At 41.7% G+C, this 17,494-nt stretch overlaps 1 protein-coding gene across 3 annotated transcripts in view; it reads left to right on the top strand.

The window, feature by feature from the left end:
- The window catches only part of ELF2 (E74 like ETS transcription factor 2), a 35,246-nt gene that overhangs the window by 3,025 nt on the left and 14,727 nt on the right, over positions 1 to 17,494 (top strand). The window contains exons 2-3 of one of the 3 annotated variants that reach the window (XM_051768063.1): positions 3,958 to 4,148; positions 5,143 to 5,308. In XM_051768063.1, the coding sequence (XP_051624023.1) occupies positions 4,077 to 4,148; positions 5,143 to 5,308 (238 nt within the window). In that variant the 5' untranslated portion in view covers positions 3,958 to 4,076. Of the gene's footprint in view, positions 1 to 3,954; positions 4,149 to 5,142; positions 5,309 to 16,075; positions 16,241 to 17,494 lie in introns of those variants that run through there. The other 2 variants (XM_051768062.1, XM_051768064.1) reach the window with 2 other exon arrangements.

Here is a 17,494-nt window from a genome sequence, read left to right as displayed (position 1 = left end):
GGGGATGTGCTCATCACAGTTGTGATCTGCAGTGGTTTTAAGCTTTCTGCTGAAAACATAACCATTTGGATTTCTTGTAAGCAAACACTTGGATGCACAGTGTAGGTCATATAAATGTGCTATTCAATATGTGAATGACCTGCTTGGTATTTTGTAGCCTTTATGACAAGTCCCCTGTAGCCTCTGAAGATGTACAGGCTCTAATTGGTCATCTTGACCAGTGAAATTATCCAAAATTTGAGGTTTTCATATGTCTTTTATAGTGGTAAACAGTTATAAACTTCTTGCTGTTGAGGCAAAGAATTTAAGGTTCAGATTTTTTAGTTTAGTTTGGTTCGTTTTTTTTAGTTTATTTGGCGATGGGAGCACCTAGACTTACTTTTGTTTTCCCATGAGATACATACAAAAATAACAAGTGATGCAACAAAGCTGTTTTTGTGGTTGGAAGGGTTATTCCAAATGTTTCAAAGCCAGTTTTTCCTCTGCTTTTTCCATTACCAGGAAGAACAGGAGTGGATGTCACAACTCTGACAAAATGATTTGGTAATTTCTTTTGGAAATGTTACTTTTTTTTTTTTCCTGAAGTTATTCCATATTTTGCTGTGTTGTAAGCATCTATCTAGAGAGGAATTACATTTGTAGTGTGTGGGGGTTTTTTTTATTTTTAATCTTCCTGCGTGTTGTTTTGTAATTCAAAACTAGTCATACTTTCTCTACTGGCTATTTGTATCACTGGGGACAGTCTGTTCTCTTACAAACCTGAATCATCTCTTCCTTTAAGAATCTGAGTCTAATTGTCTTTTGGCCTTTTTGTCTCAGTTAGCCTTGGGAAATGTGAATTTCAGTACTGATCTCTGAAAGTGGCCAGGCAGCCTTTTCCTTTTACAGGAGTCAAATGAGTTGTGACTTGATAGGGAGAGGATGGGGAATAGATTCAGTGTTCTGCTGAAATTTGAGGGACAAGCAAAAAGCCTTCCACAGAGACATACTCCTTAGGGAAAGAAGGAGGGCAGATGCCTGACTGGTTCATTCAGAAAGGGCCGTGTCTGCAGGACACAAACACGTGGGTGTGTGTGGGGTGTTTGTGCGTTTGCTTCAACTCAGAACTGAACTGAAGCTGTTTGAACTTCCCACTCACCTTTTTCTGTATCCTGACAGAGTTTTGAAAACGTTGCTGAATAGCAGGACTCTCAGTATGAAGTTCAAATCCTGTTATCTAAAGACTTCGGGCCTTTCATTTATTCCTTGCCTGGACTGTTCCACACATTCAGTCTGAAGACACCATCCTTTTAAGGAATGCTGGGATTCAGTGTCTCACACAGTTTTCGGTAGATTTTCACCTGTAAGGTTCTTACTAGGAATTTCTGCCAGAACTGGAAAATGAGGATTATTGTTTATGTTCCTGCATTGCCCTATCTTCATTTCCACAGGTAACTGTTAATTAATGTACAGACAAATCAGCACAAAAGTGACCTAAACTTCCTGTAACCTAGGAGACATAAATGGCATGTTTTTGAGATAACCTGGTCTTGAACAGAGTATTGAGTGGTTTCAGTTGCTACTGTTTGGCCACCTGTGTGGGACTGTAGTACATAAAATATAAACACACAGTAGATGTGGTCTAGGATGTGATTGTTGATTTGCATTAATATTCTGTGTGAGAATGAAAATAGCTTTGTGACATCCTTAGGCAAAGGCACTCTGTGAAGTGCTGTATGTTCTTATGTAGCTACAAGTCTGAGTTGCAGGAATAACACTGATTTTGAGAGTGGTTGGAGGCTCTGCTTTCAAATTAATGTACCATTTCCTTTCTTTGGACTTCTCCTTTGGGTTATGATTGCTTTTTGGTATTTATAGCGTGGATGTAAATGGAAAACTATAGAAGAGGAAAAAGTTTTGGCAATAAAACTTGTTTTCTTATTTTGCCTCCTGACTGATTATTTTAGTGCATTCATAAACAGCTCGTTTTCTACTTTGCATGTTTCTGAATTTAAACACTTTTAGAATAATTGATAGGCAGATAAGGAGTAGGCTTTTTGTGCTAAAAACATGGAGGGTGACAAGTATATATGGCTACAAGGGATGCCTGTTAAAGGCTTTCCAGCCCGAGTCTTGTTTGGGGAGCAGAGGAGGTCTTGGCTTTCTGTTTCATCTTGAAAATGTTGATAATCAAAAAGTGGTGCTAGCTTTACAAATGAAACAATGGAAAATAAAGTATTAACTGGGGAGGTTCTTTTGTGCTGTTACAAATGAAATATTGTTAGGTATGAATTGTGCTTTGTTATGTAAAGTTGACCGCCTATGTAAGCAAAAAAGCCTTATTTTTTTATTCTAAATTGCATATATTTTTTTCTCCTTTCTTTTGAAATATATCTTGTGCTTATTCTGCTGCTACTATGATAGTGATTTAACATAGTTTCCTGTTCTTTGGTTTTGTTTTGTGAGGATTCATTCTCAAGAAAGCTGGTATCAGAATTTATTCTCCTTTTTGTACGTAAGGGTGAAAAATATGGGTATATTGCTCTGTTGTGTCAGGATTTTTTTTTTTTTGTTTGGTATGTTGCTTGGTTTTTTGGTTGTGTTTTTGGTGTGTTTTTGTAGTGACCTGCCATGCACTGTGTGGCAACTGACTCTGTGCTACATTGTTACAGCAACATCAGTGATGCCTTTCTGAGCATATTTTTATGGCAGGCTGAAGGATCCTCAATACCTTGATAAATTAAAGTTTTAAACCAATTTTTGCATAGTATTTTTTGTTGACTTTCTTGCTTAGTTGACATCCTGTTGGGAGATCAACAATTGTAGTTTTTGCTAGTGCACCTAAGCTGTCATGCCCATAGGAAGTCCAGTTGCTCTGCATGAATCCAAACTAGTTTTTCCCTGTATGTGCAAGATTAATTTACTTTAAGCTGTCTGCTGTTTAAAAGCAGACTCGTTGAGTTTGCCCATTAAAGTATTGATTATGATTCTTTTTCCTCAGTATGTATTAGAAGATCCTGTTTTCTTACAGACTTCAGTGATTGTGCTAGCTTTCTAAATGGATGGGTTTTATTAAAAACGTTGGTCTAAATTCTGGCTTCTGTTAAAAAGCATTGATCTCAGTGGAGTTACTTGCAAAGGTAATTGATAACAGGTTGGGCTCTTGTGCCTCACATGGAACATGGGCTTTCTGTTGTTCAGCTAAGGAGCTTTAGTTGCACCTTGAAGTAGTAAACTGCTCCTCATGACCCAAAGTTTATGAAGGGAGATTATTTGTCTCTTTGAAAGGCGAGGTATGAGTGATACCAGTTGGTTAGAAACAAAGCACTCTTAAAAAACATTCACAAAGATGAAAGTTGTGTCTCTTTGTGAGCTCAGTGAGTCCATGGTACACACAAATTGCAGCATTACGATGTGCAGCTACATTTTTAGATTCATAAGAATTTCTTCTGTAAAAGATGAACTGCTAGAATACTTTGTATTTCAAAGAAAACTGTAGATTAGAAATTAGGTGTGTGTTTGAGATGTGTAATAAATATGCATTGCTTTAAAAAGGCAGTATGTTTGAAAGCGTTGTGAAACTTTCTGAAATGACTATGAAACAGTAAAGCAAGGAAGAAAATGTAATTAAAAATAATCTGATCATTTGATATGAAAGCAATAACTTTAGGAAAGCTGCACTAACTCAAATGTATGTATGTCTCAAAAAAAATTAGTTAACATTTTACCTCAGTGAGAAATTAATGATTCTGGCTGAAATTGTGAAAAGCCAAACTGAGATTGTGTTCTCTTAGTATTAGTGTGAAACTTGTGTGTCACTGCTAACTTCACCGAGTCAGCACATTCTGTCCCATCTGTTGTGCTTGCCCATGTCCTGTTTTGATGTAGAGATATAACATGCAATAGATTTCATAAACATTGGAAGATTTTTGGCTATAAATTATGCAAATAACTTAAAATTCTTTTGTGTTTCAGCAGCCTCTGCCTAGCTGTTTAACAGCAGTGGATTGGGAATTCAAGCCTTTGACATCCTGAGGTTATCAGCGTTACTGTCTTCAAGAGATAACAGCTCTCAAAGCATCTTCAGGGGATGCACCATGACATCAGCAGTGATTGACACTGGGGGCCCTGGCCTGGAGTTTGACAGCAATGGAATCAAAAACCAAGAGGTTAGAAAAATAAATAGCATTTATTTACTATCAAACTTCGCAGCTTTTATCTAAATTTGAAAGAAAAATTCACTGTAAACTTGCTGTGAAGACAAATGAAATGGATTTGAGATTGTTGTGTAAGGAGTAAGACAGCAGCCATTTTTCAAGTATCTTTTATTAGAAGATTTTGTTATCACAGAGAAGTGGAAGCAGTAAGTTTTGGAGTCTGCAGTACAACTGTAGACTCGGTTTACAAAATTACATTCCATACTAAGCATGTCTTTAAAGACCTCAGATGTGTCTTGAGGTATAGAACAAGTTGAGCAGAACAATACAAGGGCCTTTTTTAAAGTTAGCCAACACAACATATTTGGTTGCATTTTTGCATTCTTATCAACAAATAATAAATATATTCTACTATCCTGTAGCTTTCAATAAATAGAATCTGGCAGGGTTCCACTTCTGCAACACTTTAACTGATTAAATATGCTTTTACAGACATTTTGATCCTTAAATAAGTAGACATAAGCATATGGGCTGTGAAGTAGTCAGTTCTGCTGTGATAGCTTATGTACTTAATCCAAAACATGGGTGTTCATGAGATACAGGTCAGATGTAGGTATCTTGCAGTACCCACAAAAAGCCTTGATTACATTTCATCAAGCAGAGGGAGAAGAAACACTTCCCACAGCTGAATGACTTCATTAGAAAGCTCTTTTCCAATATCTTAAAGCTCTTTGTCTGATGCTTTAAATTTTAAGTGCTTAAAACCAGGAAAATATCTCTGAGTTTGAGGGAGGTCCCTTTGATGGCTGACAAGCCATCTTTTATTCTTTTCATCTCTTGCTTTAGAAGAAAATTTCATTTAAAAATCTTTAAAATTATTATCATTATTCCATAAAATATGTAAGAGCGTAAGAGGAAAAATATTGATGTAGAGTTCAACAGTGCAGTATTTAGAGCATTTTTTTTTCTTTTCTTCCCTTTTTTTTTTTTTTTTTCCTTTCTATAGGAAAATGAGCCAGTCTCTGAATTCCCAGCAGTGATTGTGGAGCCAGTTCCTAGTGCCAGACTAGAACAGGGTTACGCTGCTCAGGTCCTGGTTTATGATGACGAGACTTACCTGATGCAAGATGTAGCAGAGGAACAAGAAATTGAGACTGAAACTGTGGAAACAGGTAGACTTACTTCATTTTTTTTTTCTTCCATGAGGTTTTAGTACTTCTAGAAGTCCCCTAGGAGTGTGACATTGTATTTACCCACGGGATGGAGATCCTGGCCTGAGTTCACATCTCTTCCCTCTAAACTTAGTTGTGCTCAGCTTGAGTGGTGACAGGATTACCTTGGCAGGTAAAAACGTCCCCTTGTGTTCAGGATGCTGCAAACTGTGTACCCTCATGAGCAGGCAGATCTTCATTTGTGTCTTTGTTACTTATGCAGGGAGTTAGCTAGACAGCTAAACTTGGAGTTTTTGAAAATCAGCTGAGCCAGGAAGCTGGTTAGAACTCAGTTTTTTGATGTGTCTGGGCCAAATACCTGCAGGGCAGCTGGCAGAATGGACTGTGTGGCTCTATTTACCCCATATTCCTGTCTGTCCCTTGCTATCCCACTTTTTTGATCAAAGAGTGGTTTTATTGCTGGTTGGATGGCAGGAGTATGTGGCTAGAGGGGATAGAGTTGGACTGTCTTTTTATGGGCAAAAATTGAAATTAACTCATCCAGCTGGTAAAATATCAAGTTAGGGATGAAGCAAGGAGGAGAGCTTTGGGTTTAAAAGCTGAGCTGGTTAGTGCTAAGCACATGCCTTTCTGTACACCCTCTCTCCAAAGAGCACCACTGGGAGGTCTGCACCTCCTGAGGGGCACCAAAGTCTGTTTAAAGTGTCTGAGGAAACAAAAGTTGTGCTCCTACAGCTGCCTTATGACTCCTGACTGCTGGGCTGCGATTCACAGGATCACAGAATATGCTCAGTTGGAAGGGACTCACAAGAATCATTGAGTCCAACCCTTAGTCCTGCACAGGACACCCCAAAAATCACACCATGTGCCTGAGAGCATTGTCCAAATGCCCCTTGAACTCTGCCAGGCTTGGAGCTGTGACCACTGCCCTGGGGGAGCCTGTTCCAGTGCCCAACCACCCTCTGCGGGAAGAACCTTTTCCTGGTATCCAGCCTAAACCTCCCTTGACACAACATCAGGCCATTCCCATGGATCCTATCACTGTTCACTGCAGAGAAGAGATTAGTGCCTGCCCCTCCTCTTGCTTTCTTGTGTTGCCTCTCATACTTGTTAAACTTCTTTAGCCATTTCAGTTTGCTAAGTTTGCAAGAGAACGTAGCAAGGAGACCCTCAGCTGTTCTGTATTTTCGTTGGGTTAAATTTCTGCTGGATTAGCAGAGTGTTGGCATAGGGAGTACATAGAACTGCAACCAGAGGGAGTCCAGGTCCTCTTGGGCACTCCATACCGAGCTGGTGAGACCCACATCACATGGGCAGCACACATTCCTGTCCTGAGGCTGCCTAATGTAGAGCTGGAGTTTAAATTCATGATGTCAGGCAAGCAAAACAATGGTGAGAGACTCTTCTCTCAGCTGCTTACCTTGGCAGCCCAGTAACTCTGTGTGCATTCCCATCAGATTAGGCAAGTTTCAGTGCAGATTTCTCTGTAAACAGTGGATGCAACTGCTCATACATCCTTCTGAATTTGGATGTTATCCAAATGTTTGCACCGCAGCAAAAATCACATGCATCAGCTTCATAAGATGTGCCTGAACTAATGATTCAGATTTTGGGACAATACTTACGATTCCAGTCTGCTGAAAAGTGTTTTGAATGAAATATGCTAATTAGAAGTTCAACAAATTAATTTAAAGAAAAGTTATGAAATATGTATTTTTTTAATTCTATTTTTTACTATGGTAAAAAACTTTTAAGATTAAGGTAAGTGAGAAGTGAATTTTAGAACTTAAACTTGTATTCGAAAACCTTTAAGAGCTTATACTTTGAAGGTTTTTGTACTCAGAAGTTGTTTTTTAAACATTAAATATGCTGTTTCTTGTCAGATTTTTGTAGATTAATGGCTAACAGGGCAACTGTTTCAGGATAAAGTGCTACTGCAGATGAATTCTTTCTGTGTTTAAGTATAATTTTATGGCCATAATAAATTGGTGGAAAGGACAATTAAAAATTTGTACCTCTTCTGTAGTAATATTTTTATTTAAGCTACTGTTCAAAGAAATAGACATGTGGGTACTTACAAGCCTTGATATTTGAAAGTATAGTCTTAAAATTTATAGAGCAGTCGATATGATAATTTGATGAGTTCGTGGCTGGAGATGTTAAGAGATGTGTCTTGACTGCATGTAGTTTGTTAGTGTTCTTTGTGTTCTTTTTTTTTTAAATTTCACAGTTTGACATTAGCATGTCCTTAAAAATTTAGTATGCTTTAATAGTTTTGAGCTAAGAACTAGTAGGCACTAAAAAACCAATGTACAGTGGAGGAGAAATTAAAATTAACGAAGATTGAAAAATTTATGAATGCACAGCAGTTGCCATGCTCCAGCTTTTCATTATTATTTGTATACTGTATAAAGCATTAATCCAGTGCAGTTTTCATGATGTAATTATACATGACAATGAGTTGTTGCACAGAACTTGCATCCAGTGTTGGCTTAGACTGTTTTGAGGGAGGCAGTCCTGCGGGGCACGTGTTTTGACCAACATGTTTTGGCATAGCCAGGAGTCTTTCTCAATTCCTTGCTTATACAGAGAGGTGAGATGGGTGGAGAGAAGGTATTAAAACCACAAGAAACATCCCCTGTGGTAATGCACCATTATTAGCAATGCCTTGCAGGACAGGGAATCTGAGTGTGTTGTTTAATTTTAATTTTCTGGGAGCAGAGAGACTGGGCTGTGGGTAGGAAGCAATTTAATGTAGGAGAGCTGGCAACAGGTGCCATAGTAATTGTTAATGAGAAAGCAGGCTAAGGCAGTAAACAAAGCATAATGTTTTTTAAAGAGCATAATTTTAGGGTGTTAATTTTCTGAAGTACATACCTTTATTATGCTAATGACCCTAATTTAGAGAGAGGTGCAACAATTTGATTTCTGTGCATCTTAGAAGAAAATTCTGTTATTGCCAAAGTAGTCTCAATAGATTCTGCTTCATAAATGACAGAATTAATTGCTATAATAAATTCTGTGTTATTTGATAAATGTATCATTGTTGCACCAAGAATGAGCCAACTTAATACCTTTTGTAGTTCCGGACTCTACAGGCAGCATGGCAAATACTAAAAACTCAAAGAGTCTGGTCAGTATTTGAAAAGGACACCTATTCTCATAACATAATATACACCCTTTTCTGTGTCTTTACTGCTGGCCATGGACATGATTTTTTTTCCTTTCTTGTGACAGTTCATTGGCACTTCCAATGACTTGTGATTTACATGCTTTATAAATAGCATTGCCACATACATGTTCCAAGAGCCTCCAGCTACTTTGCAGTTAATCTAAAGCTTTGTAATTTAAAATGTAGCCTTATTCTGGCCTTCAGAGATAGGGATCAGTACCCTTTGTGAAAAATGTAGTGGGGCAGCTCCTCAGGACACTGAAGAGATGATTTGTGCTGCGCCTTGAATGGGTCTGTTTGTGGTTTGCTATTGCATGAATGGATTTGAGACTGTGTGGACTGTAAGGACAGTCAGTACTGAGCCAAGGGCAGAATCAGGACCTGTGGTGTTGTTTTGTATTAAAAAACTTCTTGCATTTATGAAACCACAATTCAAATAAAATATGCTATATGATTGTTATAAATACTGATGAATTTTTAGCTAATTCCAGTGGAGTATGGGGGGTTTTGCCTATCAGACTCCTTCCAGCCTGTTTCCCACTGATCTATCTCGATTCGTTAATCAAGGATCATTAATTATAATTAATCCTTTAACTGTAAAATTAATCCATTAACTATAAAAGTAAGACCCCAAGAGTCTTTTAGCACACAAGAAAGACTTAATGGTTCAAGTTATGTTTTTATTCTAGAAGGAAAAAAATGCCTATCTGCTTGGAATAGAAAAACATCATGACAAAGGGTGCAACATACATATGTATGTTTTTCTAGAAAAACCAAAATGTAGGAAATTTGTTTTTTACAGGTGACCTTCTGAAATTCTTTGTGGAGGTAGTGAGTGCCTTTTGTAATGATTGAAAGGGAAGATATAAGCTTTAAGTTGACATAGTGTTTAAATTTCTTTCCCTGTTTGTATGATATTCTTGGGAGTGGTACCTTTAGATTATTGAGGACTGAGTTACAACCTTAGAATGTTGTTTACTGCACCAGTGACAGTGTTTGTATAATAAAAGAGACATCCTTCTTAACAAGTTTTTAATAATATCCAAATTTTATTGGCTGTCATCTCCTGCATAGTTTTCTGTCCTTAGAGTAGTTAGGCCTTAAATTGTAAGATTTATTCAGCAAAACCTTTGTAGTTTACGTTACAGCAGAAGCTGCTGTCTTTAAAGAAGCAGTCATTTTGAAATTAACAATTGCTGCATTTCCAAAACCCACGTTATTGTTTGTTCACAAATTTTGTTGAACAGTGGTAGCTATTAAGGAAATGTTGCTGTAAGTACAGTAAAGCTTGATTCCTATGAGAGGTGTTCCAAAATCGTATTGCCTCTGTAGAACCCTGATGGAATTGATTTAGTGACTCTAACATCTTATATGAATAGCGTTTTTTCCCTTATTTTTTTATTAATCGCCAAAGGAACAAGTACAGGTTTGGGGTTTTTTTTTTCAGTCACAGCTTTAAGATGAAAGAGGAGACAAACCTACTATGTTCAAGAAGTCGAAATGTCATTAAATTTGTGAACTGTCACCAGGATTTTTAATTTGATGTTCCATCAGAAATCCTCCTTGTGGTTCAAGTTGAAAAGTCTGGTTTAATTCTAAAAAATATTATTGGCACAGGGAGGCAGAGAATCTGCATGAAAATAATGGGGATCTTAAAATGAGCCTCTGTAGGGTTATGATCTGATGGAAAAATATTGGGCTACAAAGATCAGGAAGTTCAGTTGAAACTATCATGTAAATTGACAGCCATCCTTAAGGAGGGAGGAGGTTGAATCAACAGGGAGCTTAGGCTTATTCCTCTCCTAATTTAAACAAATGGATGAACAAAATACATACTTTAAGGGAAATCTTTTAGAAAGCAAATTTCACATTACTACTTGCACACTTGCCACCGTGGGAATCAGCTTTGCATATCTATGTCCAGTCTTCAGTTATTGCCTGTTCTTCATTCTGCCTTTATATGTCTGTTCTTATTATAATTAAAACCGCTTCCTTCTGACGTCTTTTATGTGAATTTGAACCCATGAACTCTTGTTTCTCAGATAAGTTTTCACAAGTTAAATATCATATCCTAAGAACTCAGATCTGGTTAGAATCTTACCTTTGAGTATGGCATGTGCATGTAAAGGATAAACAAAACAGTGTTATAATTCATTCTGTCCAGACACTATTGGATTAAACTCTTACAAAAAATGAGTTCACACAAGAATCTGCTGTACATTTTGTTAGTGCTGACGTATCCTGTTGACTGTACTTCATCTTCTTACACTGACAGGTCTGTGAGAATTTTACACATGGAGCAGTTTGTTTTAGAGGACCTTGCTGTCTTAAAAAAAAAACAAGATCAGTTTGGACATTCTAACAACTTGACTAAACTCTCATAAGTGCTAAGATGAAGCATGCTAGCTAGGCAAAAGCAAGATAAAGCTTTGCTTGCTCTACTGCAAGAATTACATGTCTCTAACACATGAATGGGTTAAGAGTTTGCCCTTTGAATGTGAGCTAATTTTATTTTTTCACACCATGCTGCTGCTTCATCCTTGTGAATCCTCACTCTGCCAAGAAATCCACGGCATTTTTGCCAGTTAAATGCTGGTGACAGCGAGGCAAAAGGATTCCCCTCTTAATTCACGTGCTGTTGTATAGTACTTGCAGCAGTTGCACTAAAGGCAAATACATCTGTTCTCAGTAACATTCTTAATTCAGAAACAAAATTCAACTGCAACTTAAATTTTATGTCGTATTTGCTGGTGTTTCCTTTCCTGAGAAATTAAGGAAAAGAGCTCTAGAACTGTGGATGATAGTGTTTTAACATGACCATAACTGGTGTCCAGTTCTTTCTAGATTTCAGGTTTCTGCCTTGCTGCATTCAGTGGTCCATCCATATCAAAAGAATGCTGCAAGATTAACTATTTTGTAAGAAAGCCTAATTTAACTACACATTTCAGGAATAATTTTTATTTCCCGAGGCTAATGTGAGTCTAATTCAGTGACTTGCTGGTTTAGTGCATTAAGGGTTTGGACTTCAGATGTACAGATGCATGCTCCTCTAAACTCCCAACCCCAGTTGTAATTGTGAGTGAGAATTTGTAAGCTGTTACCATGAAGACTCAGCCACAACATTTTACTAATGAAGGCTGAAAAATTGTGTGGCTTCTACCTTGAAATTAGAATGCAATATGGCAATGCCACACCCATTGTGGTACGAGCACACAAGAGTTACTGGGATTTATTGATCAAAAATGGAGCCACAGACTTGAAAGTAATAATTTTTAAAGGTGATCTGCACATTAAAAGGGAGATGGTAGTTTACAACAAACTCTAGGATGACAGTAAAGCCACATGTGTTTGAGCAGGGCATTTAGTCCTTAGAAATGTTCAGTGGGACCCCTTTCCTCAGTATTTCCCTGGCTCCTCCAGGAACATTTTGTGGTTATTTTGCTATTTGGCAATTTTTTACTGTGGAATCCACAGTGGATGGTAATGATTATGCTGATCTGCTGATAAAGGTGACAGCTGCATTTTCTTGGATGGTTTCTGGAATTTAACAATTTTAATATTGTTAAAAATATTTCTTTGTATTGTTACCTTTGCAATGCAGTAATAGCTATCAACAGTTTGATAGCCTGCTGTTGAGGACAGCAACTACATCTGTAATTATCAGCTGTGAATTTCTTGAGGATCCTGGGCAAAACTGACCTTTCTGTAACTTTAAAATTTGTAGGTGGTTTGGGCACTTGGGACAGGACATGCCTGGACTTCTGAAATTATTTGAGGCTTTTTAGAGTGGTTGGCATTTCAGCACTGTTACTCCGTTATCATTTGCAATTTGTCATGCAGAGTGCAAATACTACCCTCAGACAGATTGCCATCTACCCTCCTCTACTTACTTAAATGAAGTCAAATCACCTCTGTAAGGATAAGCAACTGCTTTATAATAATTGCCTTTTCCCAGAGTAGGTCTTACTAGAATACAGCTACATCCTCTGTGGCTAAAAGTCATTAAATGCACACAGGTTTTCCTTTCTGGTTAATCATTTGCTGTTAGTGGAGGACAAAGGTGCCATTGGAAGGTTGCACTTTTAGCATTTCAAGTTACAATACTTGTGAAGTATTTTTCCAAGAGGAACTACAGGCTATTATCAGGGGAATATTTTCATCATATTTGTGAGAACTGTGGGAAAGGCAGCTTTGCATAGGCGACTATGGGAGTGGAGACTGACAATTCCTCCATAGCCACTGAATGCTCTACTAGTTTTGAGGATTGTTCAAAGAGATGCTTAAGATAATTGATGATCTTATTCCAGTCCACTTCTGCAAATCTGCTGGAACCTACCAGTTCTTTGTATTCTGAATTTATATCTGCTGTCTTGGATGCATTTAATCACATCCAGCTGCTTTTCTTCAGCTGTCTTTCACTTTTTCAAAACAATCAGGATGAGGTTTAACTGGTGTATATTGCAAAGAAGTGACACATTTCCTTTAATGTGAACAAAGTTGTCCATATTAAACATTTTGATTTTTTTTTTTTGTCTGGCACTTGGTAAATGTAGATGTGATGATGAGCATGTAGGGGTACCTGGCTATCTTGACAGCTGAGCTTGTTTAAAAAATTACAATACAGCTGAATCTTTGTATTCTCTAACAGTAAAACAAACAAACCAACAAAAAATAGGTTAATAAATATATTTCTGTCTGACAAAGACTGATGCTGTTGGGGATCTGTTAATCTATATTTTTTTTTCTGCTTTTTTCATGCCAGAGAAACATAAGTACATCTGCAATTTCCTGTGGCCCTGTTCCATTACAGTAAATATGTCTTGCTTCATTGGGCCACCCACTGAGTAGACTTTGTAGCCCTCTTTGTTAGCCTTTTGCCTAGAAAGGAGGCTTAAAAACAGGTTAAAAAGTTAAGTGCATGTTTACTTTTTCCCCTGTTGACTCTTTTTTTTCCCTGAAATAATAAGATTTTATTAGCATGACAAATCAATTAGCATTCAGCATGAAATACTAAAATCATATAAACAGATGAAACTGCAGAACTTCCAGAGGAAGTTGCATTCCTCCTTAAAGACATATATGTCTATATATGTAATACTATATAAGGTGTGCACAGATCAAAATGATCGCTATATAGATTTATTGTAGTTTTTTACATATTAATCTTGAAAGTGCCTAGGCTTGGACTCTTTTCAAGAGATTGGAACCCCTCAGGCAGCCAGTGATATTCTCTCTATGTGAGATCAGAGAGAGCAAAGACTCAGAATATACTGAGTGCAGCTGTTCAAGTCCATTTCTTGTGAGTTGGCAGACACTGTGCTAAATCTGTGCTTGCAGTAGTAAATAAATGCTGCCTAGAAAATTGCTATTAAACCAAGAGCTTGATGTTTTATGCTCTTTTTTTTCCTTTAATTTTGGACTCATGGTGTTTGTCAAAAGTTACATAGTGCACATTGCTTGAATGCACTTATTCAAGGAGTCCACGTATCCCAGGCAAAAATTCATTGGATCTGAATCAAACACTTCAGTTTATGATTAAAAGTTGCAATCAGTAAACAATGCTCACTGAATTACATAGCAATCAATAAAGGAAAAAACTATGAAGGTACCTTTTCCAAAGTATGGAAGTGTGAACTCCTATTGACACAGGTCTGGATCTTCAAGGGTATTTAGTGTCTCAGTGCACCTTTTGATCTGGATCTAAACAGGCAAACTTTTAAACTGTATTTTACTGCTGTGGGCTAAATGGCTTGAAGTATGGGTAAATTACAACTTTTAGCAACAGTAGGTACATGGGACAAAGTGACAGGAGTACGTGGTTATTGCAGTACTCTGTATTTAAGCTGAACTTATGGTGTTGCTAAACTGCACTGGGTGAGGTTTCCACTTCAATTTGAGGATGTTTTAATGAAGGACTATTAAGTTTTATTGCACATTTAAGTGTGCGCCTACTTAAAATGACTTTCCTTGTCCTTGGGCTTGTCTCCACTCGGAAAATTTCTGCTGGAGGATACAGCAGAGTCCCCTAGTGGAAATATGCTGACGGAAGGAATTCTTGCTAGCACTGGTGCTGCACCTCTCTGAATAACAAAAGCTGACAGGAGCACTCTGCTTTTGGCAAAGCTGGGTCTGCATGAGAGCTTTTTGCCATCACAGCTGGATACTTGCCTTTTTTGTCCATGCTTCTGGTTGGGAAGAGCTCGGCTGGCAAAACTTTAGCAGGGACCTACCCTTAGATAGGTCTTTAATGTGAGAATGAATGATGTTGCTTGGAGGTCTTGCTTATCTGATGGTGATGAACAAATTTATTTCCTTACAGCCAGGAATGGATGAGTGAGGTCTACGAAACGCCTGAATTTTTGTTTGTGCGTTATAAATATTATATATAAATACAGTCATTAAAATGTATCCTAAAAAGCCTTGGGCATTGTAGTGTTAGGAGTATGATTTGTCAAAAGGTTGAAGCACTGAATTTACCAGCTGGAGGTCATTTATGCTGGATACTATTTTGTGATTTCTGTGGTGGGGAAAAATGCTTCTGAATTGTTGCTTGTGATCTAGGTCCTAGGACTACTAGAACTTGAGAGGGGAAGAGGTTCTGTATTGTCAGGTTGCAGCCAGTGCCCTTCACCTGCTTTTAATGGAGCTGTGGTGTACAAGGAAGGAAGGAATTCTCTTTAGGCAGGTGTTCGCTTGATCTTTGGCTTAACAATATGGGCCTATTCAGGTGCGTGTGGTGTCAGTGAAGGAATTCCTATGTGTAATCTCCATGCTGCTTTGCTTATCTCGGGGTAGCTGCTCTTTGCATGCAGCTCTGAAGTTTTACCCTGGGAGTGATCGGCACAGGGAATGGACAGACACATGTGGAGGTTGTGTTCTCCTGACTGGTGTCTGTCCAGCTGCAGCACTCCACACCTGGCTGTGGTGTCACTGAAGCAGGTGTTCTTCAGATGGGAGAGCACACAACCCTAAAAAAAGCAGCAGTGGTGGTTTTTAAAATATATTTTTAAATTAAGAAAGCAATGTAACTTCCCCTCCCTCCCCCCCCCCCCAAATCTGCTCGGGGGCTGGGTTTCACGAAGGATGGACAGGGCCTGTAGCTAACTGGAAAAGACACCTACAAGTTCCCTTGGAATCAGCCCCGCTGCTATTCAGGAGACGAGGTGGATTGTGGATTGCAGGAGAGGAGGACTGAGGCTGTCTGGCGAATTGTTACTGAACGTAGAGAATCGCCAAGGAGAAAACTTGTTCCTGCGTCAGTGGGGACTGTCAGGCTTATCCTGGTGCCCGAGGCACGTCGGTGCCGGTGTGCGGGGGCTGCGTAGAGGCGGACGGGAAGGCGCTCGGGGCAGCGCCGGGACGGGCCGCGCTGCGCCCTGACCCTCTGTGTCCGTTCCCGCGGGTGCCTGCGGGCCGGGGCGGGCGGGCAGGCGCTGCCCGTGCGGGCCGGCGGTGCCCGGCGGCTCCCCCTTCCCGCGGGCGGCCCCGCTCTGCTGCCGCTGCGGCGGCGGGAGCCGGCGCGGCACTTCCTGTGTGGGGCGGGCGGCGGAAGGATCGCGCGCGCGCCGCCCCGCAGGAAGCGCTCTCGCCGCCGCCGCGCGCCGTGGCGGTGACCGCTCCGCCCGCGCCGCGGGAGCGCGCCTCGCCCGCCGGCCCCGCGCGCGCCCGCCCGTCAATGTGAAGCCGCTCCGGCAGCGTAAACATGGCGGCGTCCGTGCATGAGGGGCCCACCAACCAGCTCGACCTCCTGATCCGCGCCGGTGAGCGGCGCCGCGCCGCCGGGGGGCGAGGACGGCTGCGGGGGTGGCGGGGCGGGCAGGAGCGGGGACGGGCGGCGGGGGGAGCCGCGGCGCAGGGCGGGCGCCAGGGCTGCAATGGAGGGCAATCAGGAAGTGATCACCTTGGTAGCGGCCGGCCCGGCGTGCGGCGGGCCCCGCGGCACCGCCACCGCCGGCACGGCCGCCGCCGCGCCGGGAGTTGCGGCGGGGTGCGCGCGGCGGAGTTTTGCGGGGCTTTTGGCGGCCGGGGCGAGAACCAGGAAGTGCGCGGGGTTGTTGTCCTCCCGCCCCCGCCGGCCCTCCCCTCGCTCGGAGCGCCGCCGCCGCCGCCACGCTGTCTGAGCGGGCAGGCCGAGGGCCGCGGCCCGGCCTCCCCGTGCGTGCCCCCCCTCCCCCCCCTCTTCGCCCCTAATTCCGGCGTCCCCCCCCCCCCGTGCCCTGTTAAACTCTGAGCCGCCGGCGGGGCGGGAGGAGGCGCCGCCGGCGGGGCCGCGGCCCCCACGTGTTTGGGGCGGGGGGGCGGCGGTGCCCCCTCCCCCACGCGCGCCGCGCAGCGGAAGCGCCGCGCGCGCCCCCGGGGCCCCCGCGCGCCCCCGGGGGAGGGACCGGCCGGGGGGGAGGTGGCCGGGCCGCCAATGGGCGCGCGGCGGGCGAGGCACCGGAGCGGAGCGCGGTGTAAACACGGAAGTGGCGCCGCCGCCGCCGCACGTGGCCGCACCTGCCTGCGGGCGCCCCCGGCGGGCGGGGGAGGGCGCGGCGGGAGCGCGGGCCCGGGACGGAACAGGAGTCGGAGCCGGCTCTCATCCACTCCTGCACGTGCCGCGCTCCTTCTGCTCCCTCCTCTACACCTTGGAGCCTCCGGGCCCAGCCGCTTTACCCGACCTCTGACACTTCCTCGGGGTTATGTTCAGGATCATGGTTTGGCCTCTCTTGGTTTTATTAAATCTGTCCGAGAACAGGACACATTCCAGTGATCCCAGGATTTGTCTTAAACTGTGGTAGAGCCACTGAGAAAGCACGAGCAAAGTTACAGCTGACTAAAGCCACAAAAGCACTGTCCAGCGTTTAGTTCTCCACAGAAGTTGTACTAGCTCTGATTTTATTTTTGTCTTTACAACGTGTAGCTCAGTATTTAAACCTACTCCCTGAAACCACACACAGCAGGACGGTGGAGAGCATTAGAAGTAATGACTTGTGCAGTTACTGCCTGGACAGTAAAGCCTAACACTGGTTTTG

This window comes from Manacus candei, unplaced genomic scaffold, assembly GCF_025592945.1.
Source record: "Manacus candei isolate 608988 ecotype Guabito, Panama unplaced genomic scaffold, ASM2559294v1 h1tg000092l, whole genome shotgun sequence".
Classification (NCBI taxonomy): domain Eukaryota; kingdom Metazoa; phylum Chordata; class Aves; order Passeriformes; family Pipridae; genus Manacus; species Manacus candei.
Note: the sequence above shows the minus strand (reverse complement) of the source record. Positions and strands in the feature narration are given on the sequence as shown.